The 20,797-nt window shown below is 42.8% G+C and overlaps 1 protein-coding gene across 1 annotated transcript; it reads right to left on the minus strand.

Moving 5' to 3' along the window:
• Positions 1 to 215: 215 nt before the first annotated feature.
• SERPINB7 (serpin family B member 7) lies at positions 216 to 19,107 on the minus strand. Its single transcript, XM_005904087.2, is given in 8 exon segments — positions 216 to 614; positions 1,763 to 1,909; positions 4,710 to 4,852; positions 8,033 to 8,150; positions 12,865 to 12,981; positions 13,561 to 13,611; positions 18,941 to 19,080; positions 19,083 to 19,107. Coding segments are annotated over 8 exon segments (1,140 nt in total).
• Between the last annotated feature and the right edge of the window lie 1,690 nt (positions 19,108 to 20,797).

A 20,797-nucleotide genomic window follows, 5' to 3' on the forward strand; every position in this document is an offset into this window, starting at 1 on the left:
TAGAAAGAGGCGGGCCTGATGGTGGTAGAAATGCTAAGAGCAAGATCAGGACAATCAACCAGGTCAAGTCAAATCACCCAAATCTTCTGCTGATCAATGTTAGAAGGAAGTAAACTGAAAGGAGTCATCACATGCTTCCAATTAAACTTAAATCTATTTCCTTGCGGTGGTTCCTTGGTGTGTTGTTTCTATTCTAATAAAAACCAGTTGTAGTTTCAAGGGCAAGAGACTTTGCCACTGAACAAGATGCTGTCACCCTTCTTGATTATAAACAGGAATGGATGATCAGCTCGGAACACACTGGGCTCGGGCAGCTGCTTTTCCACAATGTTGCTTCCTGTGGCGGCGGTGGCCTCTGTGCCCTCCTCGGTGACCTCTATGTAAGACTTGTGCATCAGCTTTGATACATACAGACGGCCTCCTGCAGCTATACCAGAGAGATCAGCTCTGGATTCATCAAAGATATCTGTCAGCCCTAGGGCTTCTAAATAGTGCTTGATTTCATAATTCTTCTCTATCTTGAACTGAGGTAGAAACACTTCGACATACTGAGCCTTCATTTTTCTTGGATTGGTCCAGTCCATTAGATTCTGAAAAGTCAGTTTGTTTTCAATCTGTAGAAATAGTTAAAAGGCAATTTAGAACCATATGGTTAAGAAACAGATGAAACAATAGCCTCAGAGGTATATGGTTTTCCATAACAATTCTCTCCTGGATATTTGCTTGTAAGTATGTGGAAGGGTGCCAGGGGAGTCTGGAAATGGGAAATGATTAAAACAAATGGTTCAAGTACTCTTGAATGAATCATATGTTTAATTTGCTCTGCTATGACAAGGTGTGGTTTATTTATATTGACATTTCAGGGCACTTCTGTTCTCTGCCCACATATTAACATATATAGACAAAGTGGAACAGTGAGCAAGTGAAGGAATTTGGGAATCAGAGATCATCAGAGGGAGAAAGGAACTCAGCAGTCATTTGAATCAGTGTTTCCTGACCATTTCTGCCTCATGAAAGACATGGAAAATAACATTTGCGCAACTTGTAGAAGTAAACCAATGGGACCCCAGGTAGCCAACAGCAAGGAGACCAGAGCTGTAGCCTCGGGGCTGGTGTGATCAGCATCCCCCAGTGCGGCACCCACACTGGAAGATTTGGATACAAATGACCCTGCTACTGCACACGTGTGACAACTGCAACTCAAGACAATGTAGGGAGATGTGCCCAAGATGCACAGCCTGGACCCTCAGTGACATAGTGCACGCGTGTGTGTGTGCCCTGTCGTGTCCGACTTTGCAAACCCATGGACTGTACCCCACCAGGCTCCTCTGTCCATGAAATTCTCCAGGCAAGAACACTGGAGTGGGTAGCCATTTCCTTCTCCAGGGGACCTTCCGGACCCAGAGATCGAACCCATGTCTCCTGCTTGACAGGTGGATTCTTTACCACTGAGCCAGCTGGGAAGCCCCTAGTGACAGAGTGAGGGACCACATATATCTTTCCAACACGCTGCCCCAAAGTGACTCACAAATTGAACTCACCAACTCCTTAACACTGAGAATTGATCATAGATTATTCCAGATTTATAATGGGAAAAGTTTTCTTATGAGCATTATTTACAAATCTTGGACTAGTAAATGAACAAATGGGTGAGTGACTAATTCTGACAACCTGAAATCTTGAAGCTGATGGATGAGAACACAATCAAGGGTCCTAGACATCTTCCTATTCCCCAGCAATGAGATCAACAGTGGTAACTTACCTGGGACAGGTCATTATCCGGCAGCATTATGTACATGCTTATACCACCATGATATCTGAGCTCAAGAACCTGCATGGATGGATCTTTAATGACAGACAAATTGAACTTCCGTTCTTGATGCATCATGGCCACTGCTTTCCCAGGACACTGAAAGTCAAGTCATTAAAAAAAACAGTTAAAGCCCTCCTTATTTCATGTATGGACCAAATGCAGTGGAACAGTGCTTCAGGCTTTTCTTTCCAGTGGGTTTTCCCCAGCTTGCTGCCAGTGGCGGTCCTACCGGCCCACATCTCGAGTGAAACCAGACTCTGAGAGTAACTACCTGAGTTTTAAACTCACCAACTGTGTGACCTTGGGAAAGTTACTTCACTGCTCTATGTCTCTACACCTCATCTCTGTAATGGAGGTAAACACAGCCTCTATTGCATAGGATTGTTGTCGAGATTGTGTGCCTTACTGTAGCTAACACTTGGAGCATTGCCTTGCATTTAGTGTTTTATCTGAAAATGTCTATATCATGTCATGAATAATTATTCAATAGCATTATAATTTCAAGTGATTGCTATAGATTTTTTTCTTATCTGAAGTATTATCCAGGCAAGTGTTATAAAAATTACAGTTTAATAATAGGGTGTTGTAAAGCTTTTTTTTTTAATTCCTGTGAAATATTTGACAAATTAACTTGAGGGAAACACAGTATCTCTTATCTTTAGGATATCACTTCTAGATTTAGAAACATAATAGAGATATAATAAACTCTTTTCCTAAAAGATATTGTGATCCTGCAAGTTTTTCAGTATTTCTATAAAATCTCCCTTTATGAAAGAATATCCTACAGAGGAGGACAGATAAATTTTACGCTTCAATTATGGGCTCTTCTTCCTCCAGAAAGGTTGTCCTTTTTGACAAAGAATCCAAACCCCAGAAAGAGCACCCACGATGCAGTAAAGGAAGAAGGCGCCTTCCTAGTGAGACAGGCTGGTGCCTTCTCACTGAGTCTGGAGCCGTGGGGGCTGAGCGGCCAAGTCTCATTTCCAAGCTAGGGCAGGGAAGATTCCCACAGCGGAGTTATGCTGGAGAAAGATGGAAACCAGACTTCTTAACAAAAGGGTGATTTCACCAATTTTGGATGGAACCAAAGCTGTCAAGTGATATAGATTCTACAGCGTATTATATTATAAGCTATATATTAGAGCTCTATTATAAGGGATATAGTCACGAAGATTATTTTAAACGATGTTATTATACTTTATGTTAATACTTACAGATATTTTATTTGCACATACTCATATTTATTTAAATAAGCCATTATTTAGGAGCAAAATACAAACAAACAAAACCCCACAGACATTGCAGGAAAGAGTCATGCTTCATTTTCATTCATGGAAATGAGTTAACAAATGCAGTCTACCAGAGGAGTTGAAGGAAAGAATGGGGAATAAAAGCTCATTTCCAAATACCATTAACACTGTCAGCCCCAGTGATTAAAATTCTGTGTGTGTGCACTCGGTCACATCCAACTCTTTGCAACCCCATCCACCAGGCTCCTCTGTCCATGGAATTTTCCAGGCAAGAATACTGGTGTGGATTGCCATGCTCTCCTCCAGGGGATCTTCCCTACCCAGGTATCAAACCTGAGTCTCCTGCATCTCCTGCATTGGCAGGTGGATTCTTTACCACTAGCCCCACCTGGGAAGCCCCATTACAATTCTGGGACTGTCTAATATGCTTCATTTTGCAATTACACAGCTAACATCTCTATCAGACAGAGTTATGGTTTATTAGGAGTTAATAGGTTTCAGTTTTTTCACTTAGGATTTTCAAAATACTTCTATGCCCCTCTCTGTGTTCTCATAGAGGCACCTACATTATAGACTTGCTCCCGAGTTGGGCTCTCCTTAGGACCCTGCAGTTAGGGACACACAGCAGGGCTGGCCGCCCTCCATGCGGGTGCTAAAGGCCACCAAACTCCAAGTCCTTCTGGAGTCTGATCTACTCTGTGCTCAAGTTTCTTCTCCTTCCACCCAAAGCGCTCCTCTCCCCACAGACACGGCCTGCTAGACAACCTCTTACTGCGCATCTCCTCACTTATCAGTCATCTTTGATTTCCAGGAGCTCTCAGCACTCCTGTGTCTAAAACTTCTGATGTGGAAAGATGCAGAAAGAACGTTTCAATAGCATTTTCCACTTAAAAATAAAACTATGTTTAAACGTTAAATCTGAATTTCTATGCTTCAACATGAAAAACTGAGGATTGAAAGGAATTTGTTGTTGTTGTTCAGTCACAAAGTCGTGTCTGACTCTTTGTACATCATGAAATGCCACACTCCAGGCTTCCCTGTCCCTCTTTATCTCCAGAGTTTGCTCAGATTTATGTCCATTGAGTTGGTGATGATATCTAACCATCTCATCCTCTGTAATCCTCTTCTCCTGCCCTCAATCTTTCCCAGCATCAGGGTCTTTTCCAATGAGTCAGCTCTTCGCATCAGGTGACCAAAGTATTGAAAGCAATGTTCTAGGTGAACTAATGGAATCACTTGGTTTTACTTGTGAGAAAGACTATGGTTTTAAGGTTCATGTGCTAAGACAAGGCAATTCCTATGAAGCAAGGTAAGAACCCTAACGTGGCATGTCTGACTACAAAGTCTTTGATGTTTCTACTATACTAAGATTACTGTGTGAAAGTGAAAGTATTAGTCTCTCAGTCATGTCTGACTCTTTGTGACTCCATGGACTGTAGCCCGCCAGGCTCCTCTGTCTGTGGGATTGTCCAGGCAAGAATACTGGAGTGGGTTGCTGTGCCCTTCTCCAGGGGATCTTCCCAACCCAGGGATTGAACCTAGGTCTCCTACATGCAGGTGGTTTCTTTACTGTCTGAGTCACTAGGGAAGCCCTGTAAAGGCATATTATTGGCAAAAATCTTCCTAAATTAAACAGAATTCCATACCTTGGGAGACCTGAAATGGCAACTTTGGGTCTGGTTCTTGGTGAAGGCTGACTCCCACTTGCCTTTGAAGTACACGGCATTCACCAGCACCATCACAGCAGATGAGCTTATGGTACCTTCATGAAAGACATCCCTGATTTTGCCTTTTGAAAAATTGAGGGAAAAAATGTAAATTTTAAAAAGCTAAAGACAAGATGAATATTTTTCTTATCACATAATTAAAATGATCATGATATTAGTAATAATCTGTGATCAATTACTTTGTCCAGCACTTTCCATGTGCAATGCTTTATGTGCAATATTTGGTTTAATTCTCACAAAATCCCTGTAGGAAAGGCACTATTATTATTTCTGTTGCCTGTTGAGAAATCTAGGGCATAGAAAAGTAATTTGTACAAAGTCACATAAAACAGGATTCTGACCCAAGAAGACAATGCTCAGAGACCTTCCCTACTCGTAGACACCAAACTGCCTTCATTTATTTGAGGCCATAGCATTCCAAGTATAGTTTAAGGCCATTTCATTGAATGGGCTAATTTCTACATTCCATGTTCATGAAATTTTTGCTAAATGCCTTGCACTATTCTAGATACTGAACAGGATCCTATGGGGTCTTCCCTGGGCAGACCTTCCCCCATAACCTCTTCTTTAGCTCCTCTCTGAAGTGCCTGCTGCTACTGCTGCTGCTAAGTCGTTTCAGTCGTGTCTGACTCTGTGCGACCCCATAAATGGCAGCCCACCAGGCTCCCCCATCCCTGGGATTCTCCAGGCAAGAACACTGGAGTGAGTTGCCATTTCCTTCTCCAATGCATGAAAGTGAAAAGTGAAAGTGAAGTCGCTCAGTCGTGTCCGACTCTTAGCGACCCCATGGACTGCAGCCCACCAGGCTCCTCCATCCATGGGATTTTCCAGGCAAGAGTACTGGAGTGGGGTGCCACTGCCTTCTCCTGAAGTGCCTGGATAATAGTATTTGATACACATTTGCTGGTGGCACTAGTGGTAAAGAATTTGCCTGCCAATATAAGAGAAGCAGGAGACTCAGGAATATAATGGGTTTCCCCGGTGGCTCAGATGGTGAAGACTCTGCCAGCAATGCAGGAGAGCCAGGTTCAGTCTCTGGGTTGGGAAGATCCCCTGGAGGAGGAAATGGCAACCCACTCCAGTATTCTTGCCTGGAGAATTCCATGGATAGAGGATCCTGGTGGACTACCATCCATGGGATCATAAAGAGTCAGACACAACTGAAGGGACTTAGCATGCCCACATTTCCTGAGTTGTCTTGCGGATGTAAAAACCTCCCTGGAGGATGTTAAGTGCCTAACACAGGAGCCCATAGCCTCAGGCCTCTTGGAGCCTAAGGCCTGAGAATATGAACCTCTGCGACACCACCCTGGTGCCTCAGCAACAGCCAGAAAATTCTTCATGAGCTGATCACCACTCTGCAACTCCCCGCCTCCCCTGGCTTTTAAAAATGCTTTGCTGAAACTCTTCCAGGAGCTCGGGGCTTTGGGGTCCACCGCATAGACCACTGGCTGATCCTGCAGTGAACCTTCTCTGCTCCAAACTGATGGTTCAGTTTGTTTGGCTTCGCTGTGTGTTGACCCTGTGAACCTATATTAACAAGTCCAGTGCAGTGGGGGCACCACCTTAATGCAGTTGCAGCATCCTGGGGTCACAGCCCTGTGCTCAGCGTGGGGTGGGAACACAGTGTCTATGGCCAGGCCACCTGCTTGAGCTGAGGGCAAGGTGAGGGCCAGGGAGAATTTCCATAAAGTTGGGACTCTTTATTCAAAACTTGAAAGCTTCGAAGAGCTGACTGTATTTGGGGAAATCCTAACTTATTCTGATTCAATAGGAAGAGTAAGATTGGAAAGGCTGGTGGCAGGAGCCAGATAATTGAGCCTGGAAAGTCTGATAAGAATTTTTTATTATCTTGAAGGCGATGGAAAAGCATTGTTCAGGATTCACTAAAACACAAAAAAGGACATGGTCGTGATGGATCAGATTTGCCTTTCTAAAGGATGACTCTGGCAGTGTGCATAGGATTGAAGAGGGGTGGAGGGAGCGGGGAGGAGGAGGAATAAAACCTAATAAGACCAGGGTAGGTTTATTGGAATATTGGCATCATTTTGAAGTGTTCCTCCAAATAAGTATTGAGTCCATGCCCTCATCACAGTGAGAATAATTATACATAGATTTGCATGAGAAAGGAAAAAAGGGAAATAAGTTACTGCTCCAAATAAAGAAAGGTACTAGTAATCTGATACACCAAAATACTTTAACACTAAATGGAAGGCAGGAGGAAAGGGGACGACAGAGGATGAGATGGTGGGATGGCATCACCAACCCAAAGGACATGAATTTGAGCAAACTCCAGGAGATGGTGAAGGACAGGGAGGCCTGGCGTGCTTTAGGGTGGCAAAGAGCCGGACACAACTGAGCGACTGAACAGCATTAGAAAAGTAGTTGCATAGTTTTTGATTTATGAAGAGTATATTTGAAATACATGGTGGCTAATGGTCAAATTAACTCTAGTGAAGTGATGATGATGAGTGAGCAAAAGCAAAACTGAGCCACTGTATTCTTGTTTCCTGGAATAATTATATGCCTTTGAATGTTTGCACTTAAAGGAGCAACTTACACGTCTCATATTTTTGAAACAGAAACAAACAGCAAATATGTATATATTGTTCAGAGTATAAATCAAGGCCATTGCTTAGGTAAAGAAATGACAAGCTTTGAAATCATTGACTAAGGAAACAATAAATAGATTTCTTTATTTGTTTTGTACTAAACCAGACCATTAGCTGGAACTTCATTTTCAGTTAGAAAGAGACTTGTCAATAAAGAAATATGCTTTTTTGTGGAAGGAACCACCATTGCCAGATATACAATTCTGAAAATGAAGAGAATTTAAAATTAAGTTTATTTTTTTGACAGAGAGTCATAAAAACTATGTGTGTGTACGCTCAGTCGTGTCCGACTCTTTGTCACCCATGGACTGTAGCCCACCAGGCTCCACTGTTCATGGGATTTTCCTGGCAAGAATGCTGGAGTGAGTTGCCATCTCCTCCTCCAGGGGATCTTCCCAGCCCAGGGATCTAACCTGTGTCTCCTGCATTGGCAGGTGAATTCTTTACCATTGTGCCAACTAGGAATTCCCTGGACAACAACTAGAGCAATTTTAAATAACAGCAATCATTACTTCTGGTAAGCAGGAGCAGTTTCTCATATGTACAAAAGACTCCCAACTTTAAAATTGGGAGTTCTCGATATTCACATATAACTGACAATCTTGCAGATAAACAGGGCATTGCACTCACCATGGGTCTCATCTTCAATCCATTTGTTGATTTTATATCTGGTATCTTCCACATCATTTGTAAAGTCAGCTCTTTCCACTTTGGCATTATATAATTTCTCAGCACACTCAATGTAGTCCTGTAAACATAAATGATACACAGCTCTATAAGTAATAAACACAGCTTTTGTACTTACAAATCACCACCAACTAAGCACCATAAGAGATATATATTTGAAATTGTCCCCTCATTTCCACTACCTTACTCAAGGACTACGTCCTGCATCAAAGGTGAAGAAATAGGCTGGGAGGGAGGACTGGGGAACTTGAAGTCAAATTGCAGAGCAAGCACACTGAAATGCACTGGGGGAGATCAGCAGGGCTTGTGGCTGATACCACCCCTTAACTTCACCACTCTTTCCACCATGACTATTTCAGGGGCCTCCTACCTCTTGCCCCTTGTTTGTGTCATTCTCTTCCTACTGAAAAACTGTTCAAGAAACCTAGCAGATACCACCTTAATCAAGTGATCAAAGATAACACTGTCAGCAATAGGATTAATCAAAATCCTGCCCGGGGCAATAAGGATAATATGATGAAAATAAAGCAATACCCGTGATGTTTTCTATCAAATCAGATGGAGGAGTGATCTAAAGAAAGGGTGATCACCATTTTGCAACATATGTGTGTTAGCTTCTCAGTCATGTCCAACTCTTTGCAACCCCATGGACTGTAGCCCTTCAGGCTCCTCTATCCATGGGATTCTCCAGGCAAGAATACTGGAGTGGGTTGCCATTCCTTTCTCCAGAGGATCTTCCTGACCCAGGGATCAAATCCCGGTCTTCCACATTGCAGGCAGTTTCTTTACCGTCTGAGCACCAGGGAAGACTTTTACGACATATAAGAGTATCAAATTGACATTTTGTACACCTTAGATTTACACAGTGTTATATGTTAATTATGTCTCAATACAGCTGGAAAAAATATGACTCTAATTATGAAGAAACATCAAACAAATCACACTGAAGGACATTCTAAAATATAACTAGTCTAAAACTGGACATTATGAATAATCATTGAAAGTGTCAAGATCCTTAAAGTCAAAAAAAAGGCTAGGGAACTGTTCCAAATTGAAAGATACTAAAGATACATACCAACAAAACACAATGCACGATTCTGAAGTAAATTATTTTGCTATGGGATGATGTAATGATGATTGATTAGATGTAAAAGGATCTAAAGATTAGCTGGTAATGATCTAACAGTGTGAATTTCCTGGTTATGGTGGTTGCACTGTGGTTATGTAGGAGAATCTCACTGTTTGTAGGATTACACCAAAGACTTCAAATATGATTAGGGATTTCCAGTGGTTCAGGAAAAAAATTTTTTCTTCTCTATAATACTTGCAACTTTTCTGTAAGTTTCAGATTATTTCAATATAGCTTTTCTTTTGAAAAGTAGAAGGAAGACCTAATAAGTCTTCTTCACTAATGGACTGTGAAGCTTAGGGAAAAGGAGAAGACAAATTTGACCCAAATACTTGGTGGAAAATTCACTGAGAGAGAACACAGAAGAAAGAGAAGTCAGAGGACAGGAAGGGTGGTACATGAGAGTCTGGAGGTGCCCGCCTGAGGACTGGCAGGAGGCAGGTACAGCCACAGAGCGTACAGAGGCAGGGAGAACAAGGCTAAAGAACTACACACGTTTTGAACACGTGATCTCTCCTTGGGTAAGAAAGTTAACTGAAAATGGAAGATGGCTGAGGACAGAAAGTTTAAAGAACACTAGTGTTTTAGGGATGCCTGGAGGAACGAATATAAACAAAAGAGACTGAGATGAAACAAAGAGACTGAATAGAAAACCAGGAGAAATCAATACCATAAAAACAATGAGAGGGGAAGGTTTCAGGGAACATCATTCATGTTGAATACTATGAAGAGGCAGATAAGATAAAAACTGCAAAGTGTTCATAGCTTAGGTGTCTACATGGAAGGCAGCAGTCAACTTCATAAAAAAGGATTTCAGGGGAGCATTTAACATAGAAGCCGGATTGCAGTGGATTGAGGAGTAAAAGGGGGGCAAATGGACTCCGAGAATACATATTACTCTTTCATTAAGCTGGATTTTTCAAGCTTACATTTTCAGTCTGAGAAACAATAAGATGGGAAGGAGAATCATTAAGCAGCTTAAAAAAAAAAAAAAACTTTAGAAAAAAGGTACCTTGTACATACATTTATATGCTATGAGAAAGAAGAAAGTAGGTTAGTAAAAGCCCAATAAAGAATATTGTTGGAAAGATAACACCAAGGAAGAAGTAGGAGGCAAGAAAGCAGTGGAGGAATTGACCGTTTAGGAAAACTGTTCCCTCTGAAATTGATGGAAAGAGGGGGAAAGATCAGCAAATGGGTTGGGATATGAATCCCGCCTCTATTTTCTTTGTCAAGACAAGACCTTCAGTTGAAAGTGGTGGTGGTAGTAAGGGGCTGTTGGGAATCTGAGAGAAGTAGGAGAGTTTTCAGAAACTGCCGTCAGGAATGAAACACCAAAGCTGGCTGTTGGACCCACGAAGAACGTCTGACCGGGACGGCAGGGAGACCGCCACGCCGTGGTGGTAACTGCACACCTCCAGGCTTCCCGCAAGCATTCCCCTGTAGCCCAGGCACAACTGTGAGTGAAGTCACGGCGCTGCTCCCGACTCAGGGCTTTGTTGGGGGAAGAGAATGGGGAAGGAATGGCTGAGAGCAGTTCAGTGTAGGAATAAAGCTAGGCAAGGAGAGAGCTGATACGCTGAGAGAAAGTCGAGAGATCAAGAGAATGAATGACTCAGTGCAGCTGAAGAACAGGTGGAGCAGTGATGAAAGAATGAGACGCACGCGGTGCTGTGACCACACTGGAAAACCGGAGCTGTAGACTTCAGGTCGTTGATGAGTTGCAGGGTGTGGCTCAGGTATCTATAGTGGTGTAGAGAGAAGGTCAGGAAACTGTGGAAGCGGAATCTTCCATAGGGACACTGAGTTTATTCAAAACAGTGGCAGAATCAGGTATGGAATAACATATACAGCGGTCCTAACCAAGGCACATTTAGCAAGGATTGGGGGAGGAGGGGGAACATGGGGTCAGAGATAGTGGTTGAGTCTTCTATAATACCATACTTTCATATAATACCATACACCGAGACTATTTACATATTATTATCTTTATCAATTCTAGTAGAATATGTATCCTCTTATTTGAACCCATACTCAAATGTGAGTTAAAAAGTGTTATAAGAAGAAATGTAAGCAGCTTGGAGATTATCTATCTTTGTACTGATCTATCTGATTGAAATTTGATGATAGGTACATTTAAATCAAAAGTAGTTTTTAGAATAACTTATTATACTTATAAATGTTTGGGAGAAAAAAAAAAAAAAAAACAGCTGCCTTGTTTTCGAAGATCTTGATTAGACCTCACCTTTACTGTGCTTCTGGGTGCATTGCAAGGAGAGTCAGAAAAAGGAACACAAAAAACAAGATGCTATAAATAGCACCATGATAGACTCATCAACATCCAGGCTACGGCTGAGGGTCCCTCAGGAAGATAACAGCATCTGTGGAATTGAGACTCAAACCGTGGCTGAACATCATGGTGGCCCCTGTAAAACTTGTGTAGGATACCTTTGGGAGGATTAAAAGCAAAGTGACCTAATGCTTCATAATTGACAGGTTGCCAAACAATTCGGGAGTGGTGCTGGAAAGGGCAAAGAATCTGAGTGGGTGACAGACAGACAAAGCATTAATGACTGGGCGGAACACAGAGAGCTGGAAAAGATGCCAGCGGAGACCAGCCCAGAGACGTCACGGAGTGGAGTTTTATAGTTGTGTGAGACGTGGAGAATTAAAAGGGAGAACAGACTTCCCCCAGAGAATCGCGGCCACTGTGTCTGCTTAAACAATACTACCAGCTTCTGGTTGTCATAGCAATGATGGGTCAGGCATACCAGCATGCAAGAGTGCGTTCTAGGACTTGCTGGTCTTTGAATGAGGAGAATTCCATGATGAGGGAAATCAGTCTACTGGCCTCAAGTTATTCACCTCCTGTGTTGAGTCTTAGCTGCAATTCTACCACTGGCCAGCCTTACTATGTCTCTTACCAAGAACTCTTTTATAAGTGTGTGCCACATGCTCAGTCATGCCCAACTCTTTGCAACACCATGTCTGTAGCCACCAGACTCCACTGTCCATAGGATTAGGTAAGAAAATTGCAGTGGGTAGCCATTCCCTACTCTGGGGATCTTCCTGACCCAGAGATTGAACTCATGTCTCCTGTGTCTCCTGCATTGCAAGTGGATTCCTTCCAAGCTGAGCCATTGGGGAAGCCCCCTTTTATAAGTGATCTTATTGAAAAGATAAGTAACTGCTGGCAGGAGAGATGGAAGGGCATAGCTGAGAAAAAAAAAAAAAAGGGAGGTGAAGGCACTGGGGATGAAGAACTGTCCTAGAAGACAGAAAACTCAAAGGAAAAGTGAATAGGCTTTTTCTCTGCTGCCCATAGACAACCCTAAATGCACTGTCTGCTCCTCCCACCCCAATTCTAACTCCACATCACTGCCAGTGGACAAGCTTTCTCTGTCTTGGAGCATGTCAATCTAGTGACCCTGAATATGTGTTCACTCAGGTGAAGAAAAGCTGTACTTTGGAAATAAAGTGATAATATTGAGAAGGCATCTGGGAACCTAATTAATAGTGACAGGAAAACAATATATCACCTTGGTATGGCCCCATGGAAAGGCGCAAGCCTTTATTCATATGATAAATTGGGCAAGACTCAGGTTCATAACAGAAATAACCATCTAACATAGGAGCCTGCACTTACCTTCCGAATATCAAATACTTTTTCTGCAAAAAGTCCATTGGCAATGCTGAGGTCATAATCCTTGTGGGATGTGTTTATATCAGACAGAACTCTTTTCAGTTGAGATTGGAGTCCTGGCTGCTGTTAAAAAGATTTATAAAAAATTATTCTTGGGCTGCAAAGATATGTCTACTCTTTTTACACATGAAATAAAACACGTATAATATTATCATAAAAGAATTTAAAAGCAATGATGCTTATTAAAGCAGGAAACAATGTCACATACATGTAAAATTTTCACCCTTTTTCTCAAAATAGTGTCTGTGATCAAAGTTAATTAAAGGAGTTAGTGAAATAAATAAATAACCTTAAAATAAAACTATTAACAGAAGATAATGAATTTGTCTAATGCATGTACTAAATAATTCATTTTACCAATGTAAGTTGACTGTGAATATCAAAGCATAAAACGCAAACATTTAGTTCCATGCTATCTTGCCAAATTTTAGCTAACATGTAAGTAAAATATTGGCTTACTTGATAATTTACAAGTAAATTATCAAAAATTGTATCTGGAATACCCACAATACAGAAATCTGAAACAGACATGATCCTTTGCTTTAAAGGGGAGAGAAAATAGAAATATATTAGTGAGATGGGGATTTTTCTAAATTGAGTCTTACAGTCTCTTTCTCTAGAAGAACATATTGTCTTTACCTGAGTATCAGAAGAGTTTCCATGTCTTGAGAAGGTATTAAAGTGAAGCACCTGTAAACAGGCAACAAGGAAAGCAGTCAGCAAGTAGTGGCAAACAGGAAGAGAACTAATAAAAAATAAAGTGGAGATGTCACTGCTGGTGGCTGTGTTTGTGAGTTTGTTTGTTAGCACATAGGGCGGCAATGAACTGTGCAACTGTCCTATTGATGTGTTTAGAACAAGACTATTCATTGGGGAAAGTATCACAAACTGGGAGAATTCATAAATCAATGGCTACAAAGTGAAATATGTCTAATAATTTTGGTTTGCTCATTCTTGGGGATCAATTTAATAATCACTCACTGATTAAACCTGAACCAGAATCAAAAATAGTCTCATAAAAAAAAAGAAAACTTTGTTTAATGAAACAGGAGGCAAGATTGGGGTTAACTACATATACACCAAGACATAAAAGCAAGAGGCTTCCCTGGTGGTCCAGTGGCTAAGACTCTCTACCTCCAGTGCCAGGGGTCCAGGCTTGATTCCTGGTCAAGGAACTAGATCCCGAGTGCCACAACTAAAGCCTGGTGCCACCAATTAATAAATAATTTTAAGACATTATAAAAACATAAAAAGGAAAACTAGTTATTGAGTATCTAGCAAATATTAAATAGGAAGCAAAATTGGGATTTGCTAGATATAATTTTTGATCCTGCAATTATTTGAGAGGCTTCCCTGGTGGCTCAGTGGTAAAGAATCTTCCTGCCATGGGTTTGATCCCTGAGTTGGAAAATCCCTTGGAGAAGGAAATGGCAACCCACTCCAATATTCTTGCTTGGGAAATCCCATGGACAGAAGAGCCTGGCAGGCTACAGTCCATGGAGTGACAAAGAGTTGGACATGACTGAGTGACTAAACAAACAAAAAAAATTACTTGAAATTAAGCAGTTTGGGGTTTCCTTTTTCAGCATGGCTCTCAATAACCCCATTATTCTAATAATTGTTCCTATGCCCATCTTGATTTCTTACTACACTTTATCTGCCTTTTTCCAGGCCCTCTGTCTCTGGGATCTGAAATGCAAAACAACTCCATTAATAGGAAGTAATAAAATGTGCCATGCGTGTGACAATCACTCGTGCAGCTGTCTGGGACAGACTGAGTGCATCCTGCCTCCTCGGCACGGGTGGGCAGTGCGCGGAGCAGCATTTATCTTATATTCCCCCGACCAATCGTCTGAAAGATCTAAATAACTGCCAGGCAATGGTGGATTTGTTCTATTGTCTCAGTTTGTGACTCTCCGAATCTCATTGGTTGAATTTTCTGTAGAAAGATGTAGCTTTGCCTAGAGGGACCTTTCGGGCTTTGTTTGTGTGTGAGGAGTTGGAGTAGGGAGAAGGTTGGAAGGTCTGTTCTGATGCAGGGTAAAGAGACACGTATGGGAATTTAACTAAACCAATGTTGCTATCAGGGCCTCTGTGAGGGATTTCTACTTCAAAGCCTCAGACCCCTAATTATAGCACCATCATATTGGCTTGGGGAGAATGGAACTGCTCAGAAAGGGATATGAAAACTTATAAAGGCTACTAGTATCATTGTTAGTCTTAAAATGCCACAAAGAATTGGAACCTAACCTCAATTTCTACATCCTCAATCTAGGATGATACTATGAGATGGAATGAGAGAGAAGGCAAAGTCTACAAGGCAAATTTGATATACACATTAGTTCTATTCACAAATGGGGTCTTTGCAGACATCAAGGACTATGCCTGGAAGCCTGGGTGTCATTTTTCCCCTAGTTCTAGGCAGTTGTGGGGCAGGAAGAGCATCAACACCCTTTCTCATCCTTCAGGGCCTTCAAGGATATTGTGGTTACCTCTTCCCAGCTGATCCAGTTGACTAGAATATTCCAGGGTTCGTAATTCTGCCTCATAGTTTTGTGGTCAGTTTCACTGTGACTGTGATTCATTGACAGAACACTGAAATTACCAATTTAAGAGACTTCCCTGAATGTCCAATGGTTAAGGCACCCCCTTCCAATGTGGGAGCTGCAGATTCCACCCCTGGTCAGGAAACTACAACCCCACATGCCTCGTGTGTGGCCAAAACACATAAAATAGAAGCAATATTGTAACACACTCAGTAAAGACTTCACAAAAGGTCCACCTCAAACAAAAAAATCTCAAAAGAAATTGCTAATTTGTCACTAAGAAAGGAAGGTTCAACAAGGACCCTCCTTCCCATGGAGTTTATTTTGTAATTACCAGAGGAGGAAACAAAAGAATGAGTTTTATTACTTGGATTATGTTATTATAGGGCTTCCCTGGTGGCTCAGATGGTAACGAATCTGCCTGCAGTGCAGGAGACCTGGGTTCGATCTCTGGGTTGAGAAGATCCCCTGGAGAAGGGAAAGGCGACCACTCCAGTGTTCTTGCCTGGAGAATCCCCAGGTACAGAGGTACTGGTGGGTTGCAGCGCATGGGGTCACCAAGAGTTGTTTTTCCAGTTCTGACTGATTTGTGACATTCGTGGTAAAAGCTTACCTCTCAGCACCCCCAGAACTGTAAAAGGAAAAGTTGCAAAGGAAGTCTGTATAGTCAGTCACCTCAGTACGAGATGGAAAGAAGCTCTAGCCAGCTTTTGTTCACTGAACTTGAACTTGGGCGGCCCCGTTGCATATTTCCTTTCTAAAATAAGCCCTGGAAGTTGGAGGGTCCATTTCTATCATCTTTGAGAAAGATTTAACCAAGAGAAGGCTGAGAAAATTCTGAAAGTCATATTGATTGTTATGTAATGCTATCTTTAGTAAAATATATATGGTTTTGTGGAAAAACATTTTGAATGGTGTCTGCTCCTCTGAGTTCTAAACCTTTGACTCACTACCTCATAAAAACAACCTAGTAATTAACTTAATTAACTGAAGCTTAGCAAAGAGAAAGGAATCTTCTCTTCTTTTTGACCAAAATTTCTGTCAGACTAACTTTTTAAATTTCCTGTAGCTGTCTTTAAAAAAAATTCCCCAAGGTCACCATTGGATAGATCGGCTATTTGAGAATATGTGGATGTACCAGAAACAGACTCACTTGCTTCTGAAACATTATGTTTTTTAAATAATGAATGGAAATCTTTTTTTATTAGTTGTTAGATTGATTTTTCCAAAGCCAATACCTGTATTTATTAAAATATTGACTTCAAGATAAGTGAAGCTTTATGGTAATGTACTTTGAGCTACCTTTCAGTTTGCTGACTTTAGGGCTCCTCCTCTTGGGGATATTTGGTGGTGTCTAGGGACACTTTTTATGGCACCCACTCCAGTACTCTTGTCTGGAAAATCCCATGGGCGGAGGAGCCTGGTGGGCTGCAGTCCATGGGGTCTCTAAGAGGGACTGAGCGACTTCACTTTCACTTTTCACTTTCATGCATTGGAGAAGGAAATGGCAACCCCCTCCAGTGTTCTTGCCTGGAGAATCCCAGGGATGGGGGAGCCTGGTGGGCTGCCGTCTACAGGATCGCACAGAGTCGGACACGACTGAAGCGACTTAGCAGCAGTAGCAGCAGCAAAGCTTATGGGAGAAGGCAATGGCACCCACTCCAGCACTCTTGCCTGGAAAATCCCATGGGCAGAGGAGCCTGGTAGGCTGCAGTCCATGGGATCACTAAGAGTCAGACACGACTGAGCGACTTCACTTTCACTTTTCACTTTCACGCACTGGGGAAGGAAATGGCAACCCCCTCCAGTGTTCTTGCCTGGAGGATCCCAGGGACGGGGGAGCCTGGTGGGCTGCCGTCTATGGGGTCGCACAGAGTCGGACACGACTGAAGCAACTTAGCAGCAGCAGCAGCAGCAGGGACACGTTTTATTTTCACGATGGGGGAGAGGTGTGCGGATGACGTCCAAAAGGAAAGGGCCGGGGGTGCTGCAAAACCTCCTGCAAAGCGCAGAACAGCCCCTCACAACAAAGAATTCTCCGACCCAGAAGGTCAGTAGAGCCAAGGTTGAGAAACTCTGCTTTAGAATAAGACCTTCCTGAGTTTACTAGCACAGAGATGATGTGACAACCCCTGCATAAAACCCGGGAAATGATGCCAACTCCAGGGTTACTGTGAGCATCAAATAAGATACGCGAAGAGCTTATCCCGGAGCCTGACCCTGATGGAGTTCCCAGCTGGCTGTTGTTATCATTGCATTAGCATGAGGTGCTCAGCGCACCAGTTAGGAACCACTCCAGCTCTGGGACAGCAGCATTCTTAGAGTCTGTTGTTATTCCCTAGCATCAGTTACTGGTGGAGCAGTCCAGAGAGCGAAACAAGTCTTTCCAGCTTGCCTGACTGCACAAATAGCCCTCAACACGTACTTAAGTGTGAGAGGTCACAGCAGGGATCCTGTCTCTCTTGCACTTAAGTGTGAGAGGTCACAGCAGGGATCCTTTCCCTCTTGCACTGGTTTATGAACTAAAATAATGGGAGGGGTCGGTGGGCAGAAGGTTGGGCATCGAAGTTTCAACATGCACCTGGGCCCTGGTATCTCACCTGCTGCTGACCCACTGAATTTCAATGGCAAATTCCTGAGAGAAGGGAGAGAAACCATGAGCTTTTTGCCTCCCGGCAGTCTCGCTCAGGGTAGTGGGCAGGAGTGAATTAATAAGCTGTTTCTAAATGTGGTGGGGAAGGTGATGCTGGCGACAATGTGACAAGCATCCTGGTGGGCTGTGATCATCCAGGCTGCACTATTATGTCATTTGGGGCAGGTCACCGTGCCTAAGCTAGGACTTCACTGGCGTTTCTTTCTAGCTCTTCCTTCTCATCCATATTACTCAGGTGTGCGTGCATGCTCAGCCCTGTCTGACTCCTTGTGACCCCATGGACTGTAGCCTACCAGGATCCTCTTTCCATGGGATTTTCCAGGCAAGAACACTGGAGTGGGTTGCCATTCCCTTCTCCAGAGGATCTTCCCGACCCAGGGATTGAACCGGGTCTCTTGCATCTCCTGCATTGGCAGCAGGGTCTTTGCCACTGAGCTGCCATCACTCAGGCTGAGGCTCTCTCCTTTCATGTGCGCCTGGAACGTCCATCAGAGCTCAAGCGAGGCCCCATCCCCTAGTTTCTGGTTCAGTAGGTCTGAATCCGAAGATTCCACATTCCTCCTGAGATCTCCAGGTGAAGCTGGCATGGGAAACACACTTTGAAACCCACACTAAGGCACAGTATCAAAGCTGCAGTTCTGGAAAGGTTCCAGCTTAAAGAGCAGGGGTTGCAAGCTGCATTCTTTCCTCCCCTGGACGGGGTCCACTGAGAGGTCTTCCTTTACATGAGACCATTGCAGTGCAATATTCTCTTGGGAAAAACTGTTTGCCCTGATGATCAATTACAAAAGTCGTGGTTGGTGATGCAATCAAGACTGACCTTATCAATCTGAGAAGCACAGTCACCCCTCGCACCCAAACGAACCAGGGCCAGGGCAGTGAAGAGGCTCAGAGAGGAAAAGAACACGTTTTCACCCCCTTGACTGCTGTCCATCTCTCTGAACAGGTTGAAGCAAAAGTCGCGTCTGCTGCAGCGAGGGAGGCCATGGTGAAACGGAGTACAGCCTAGAGAAGGAGAAAAGAGAGAGCTCCGAGTACGTTTTCTGTGGATATTACGGGGTTTCTTTTTTTAACTAGAGTATAGTTACCTTACAATGATGTGTTAGTTTCTGCTGTACAATAATGTGCATGCTAAGTCGTTTCAGTCATGTCTGACTCTTTGCAACCCCATGGACTGTAGCCCGCCAGGCTCTGTCCATGGGATTCTCCAGGCAAGAATACTGGAGTGGGTTGCCATGCCCTCCTCCAGGGGATCTTCCTGACCCAGGGATCAAACCTGCATCTCTTATGTCTCCTTCATTGGCAGGAGAGTTCTTTACCACTAGCACTACCTGGGAAGCCCTGAATCAGCTGTCGGTATACATATATCCCCTCCCTCCTGAGTCTCCTTCCCACCGACCCTGTTCCACCCCTCCAGGTTATCACCGAACACCAAGCTGAGCTCCCGTGCTGTACAGGAGCTTCCCACTAGCTGTCTGTTTTACACATGGTGGTCTACATATGATTTGTATATTCATTCGTTTTTTTAAGTCCAAGGCTTCATTTCTTCAACCTTGGATGTAACTATCAAATAACTCACAATAAAAAGGAAAAGTTCTTTTGGCCCAGTATTCTTGCTATCAAAGCTCTAAGACTCTCTTCTGGCAACAATACTGTGACACCTTTTTAAAACAACATTCATCTTTTGTAGCACGACGTTTCTATGTTTCTGCCTGTGCCCTCACATTCACAACCAGGCATAGTCTCACTGTTCCTGGAAGTGGAACTTCCAGCTTCAGTGATCTTTGATAATTCTGAGTCCCAAGCAAACACATTTCTAGGGCCTACTATTTCTCAAATCTCCCAGATTTCTAAGCTGAAATATAGCGGGAATGCTGTCGTTGCTGTCGTTGTTTAGTTACTCTGCGACCCCCTGGACAGTAGCCTGCCAGGCTCCTCTATCCGTGGGATTTCCCAGGCAAGAACACTGGAGTGGTCTGCCATTTCCTTCTCGGGGAGACATTCCCAACCCAGGGTGGGAACCCACGTCTCCTGCGTTGGCAGGTGTATTCTTTGCCGCTGAGCCACCATGGAAGCCCCAGAAGTGTTATTACAGTGAAACAAATTTTACATTAGACAGTCTATTCAAGGGACTATATTTCAGGAAGAAAAATTGTGTGTTACATTCTCTCTCTTCAAATAATTTTCAAGACTTCATGTTGATTGCCAAAAAATCATAGTATTTAAATGAAAGTAATCACTCTTAGGAAAGTAACTTCAAAAGCAAAACCATAATAATTCTTTCCAAATATTTACAGAGGAAACTACATTTAATAAAGCATTGTGGGCACATTAACATATTGATACAAATCCTCTTCAGGGACCTACCTGAGTGGTCCAGTGGGGGTCTGAAAGCTATTTGGTAATTTCATAATCCAAAATACAAAAACACACTCTTCAGTATATTTTTCCTCAATCAGGTCCCAACTGTTCTTGTTGTTTTATAAATGCAACTTTTACTATTTTACCCCTAGGTGGGAAAGGGACGTTTCATGTTTTTAAAAATTATTCTTTAAATCAGTTTCTAAAAAAGCACTAACCACAAAATTTTATTTTCTAATTTTTTAGTCATCCTCTTGACTTCACAAAACTGTTGTCGTATTGAAGAGAAGAGAAACTACACAAGAATGTGTTCATT

This window comes from Bos mutus, unplaced genomic scaffold (genome assembly GCF_027580195.1).
Source record: "Bos mutus isolate GX-2022 unplaced genomic scaffold, NWIPB_WYAK_1.1 CTG230, whole genome shotgun sequence".
In the NCBI taxonomy this organism is placed as follows: Eukaryota; Metazoa; Chordata; class Mammalia; order Artiodactyla; family Bovidae; genus Bos; species Bos mutus.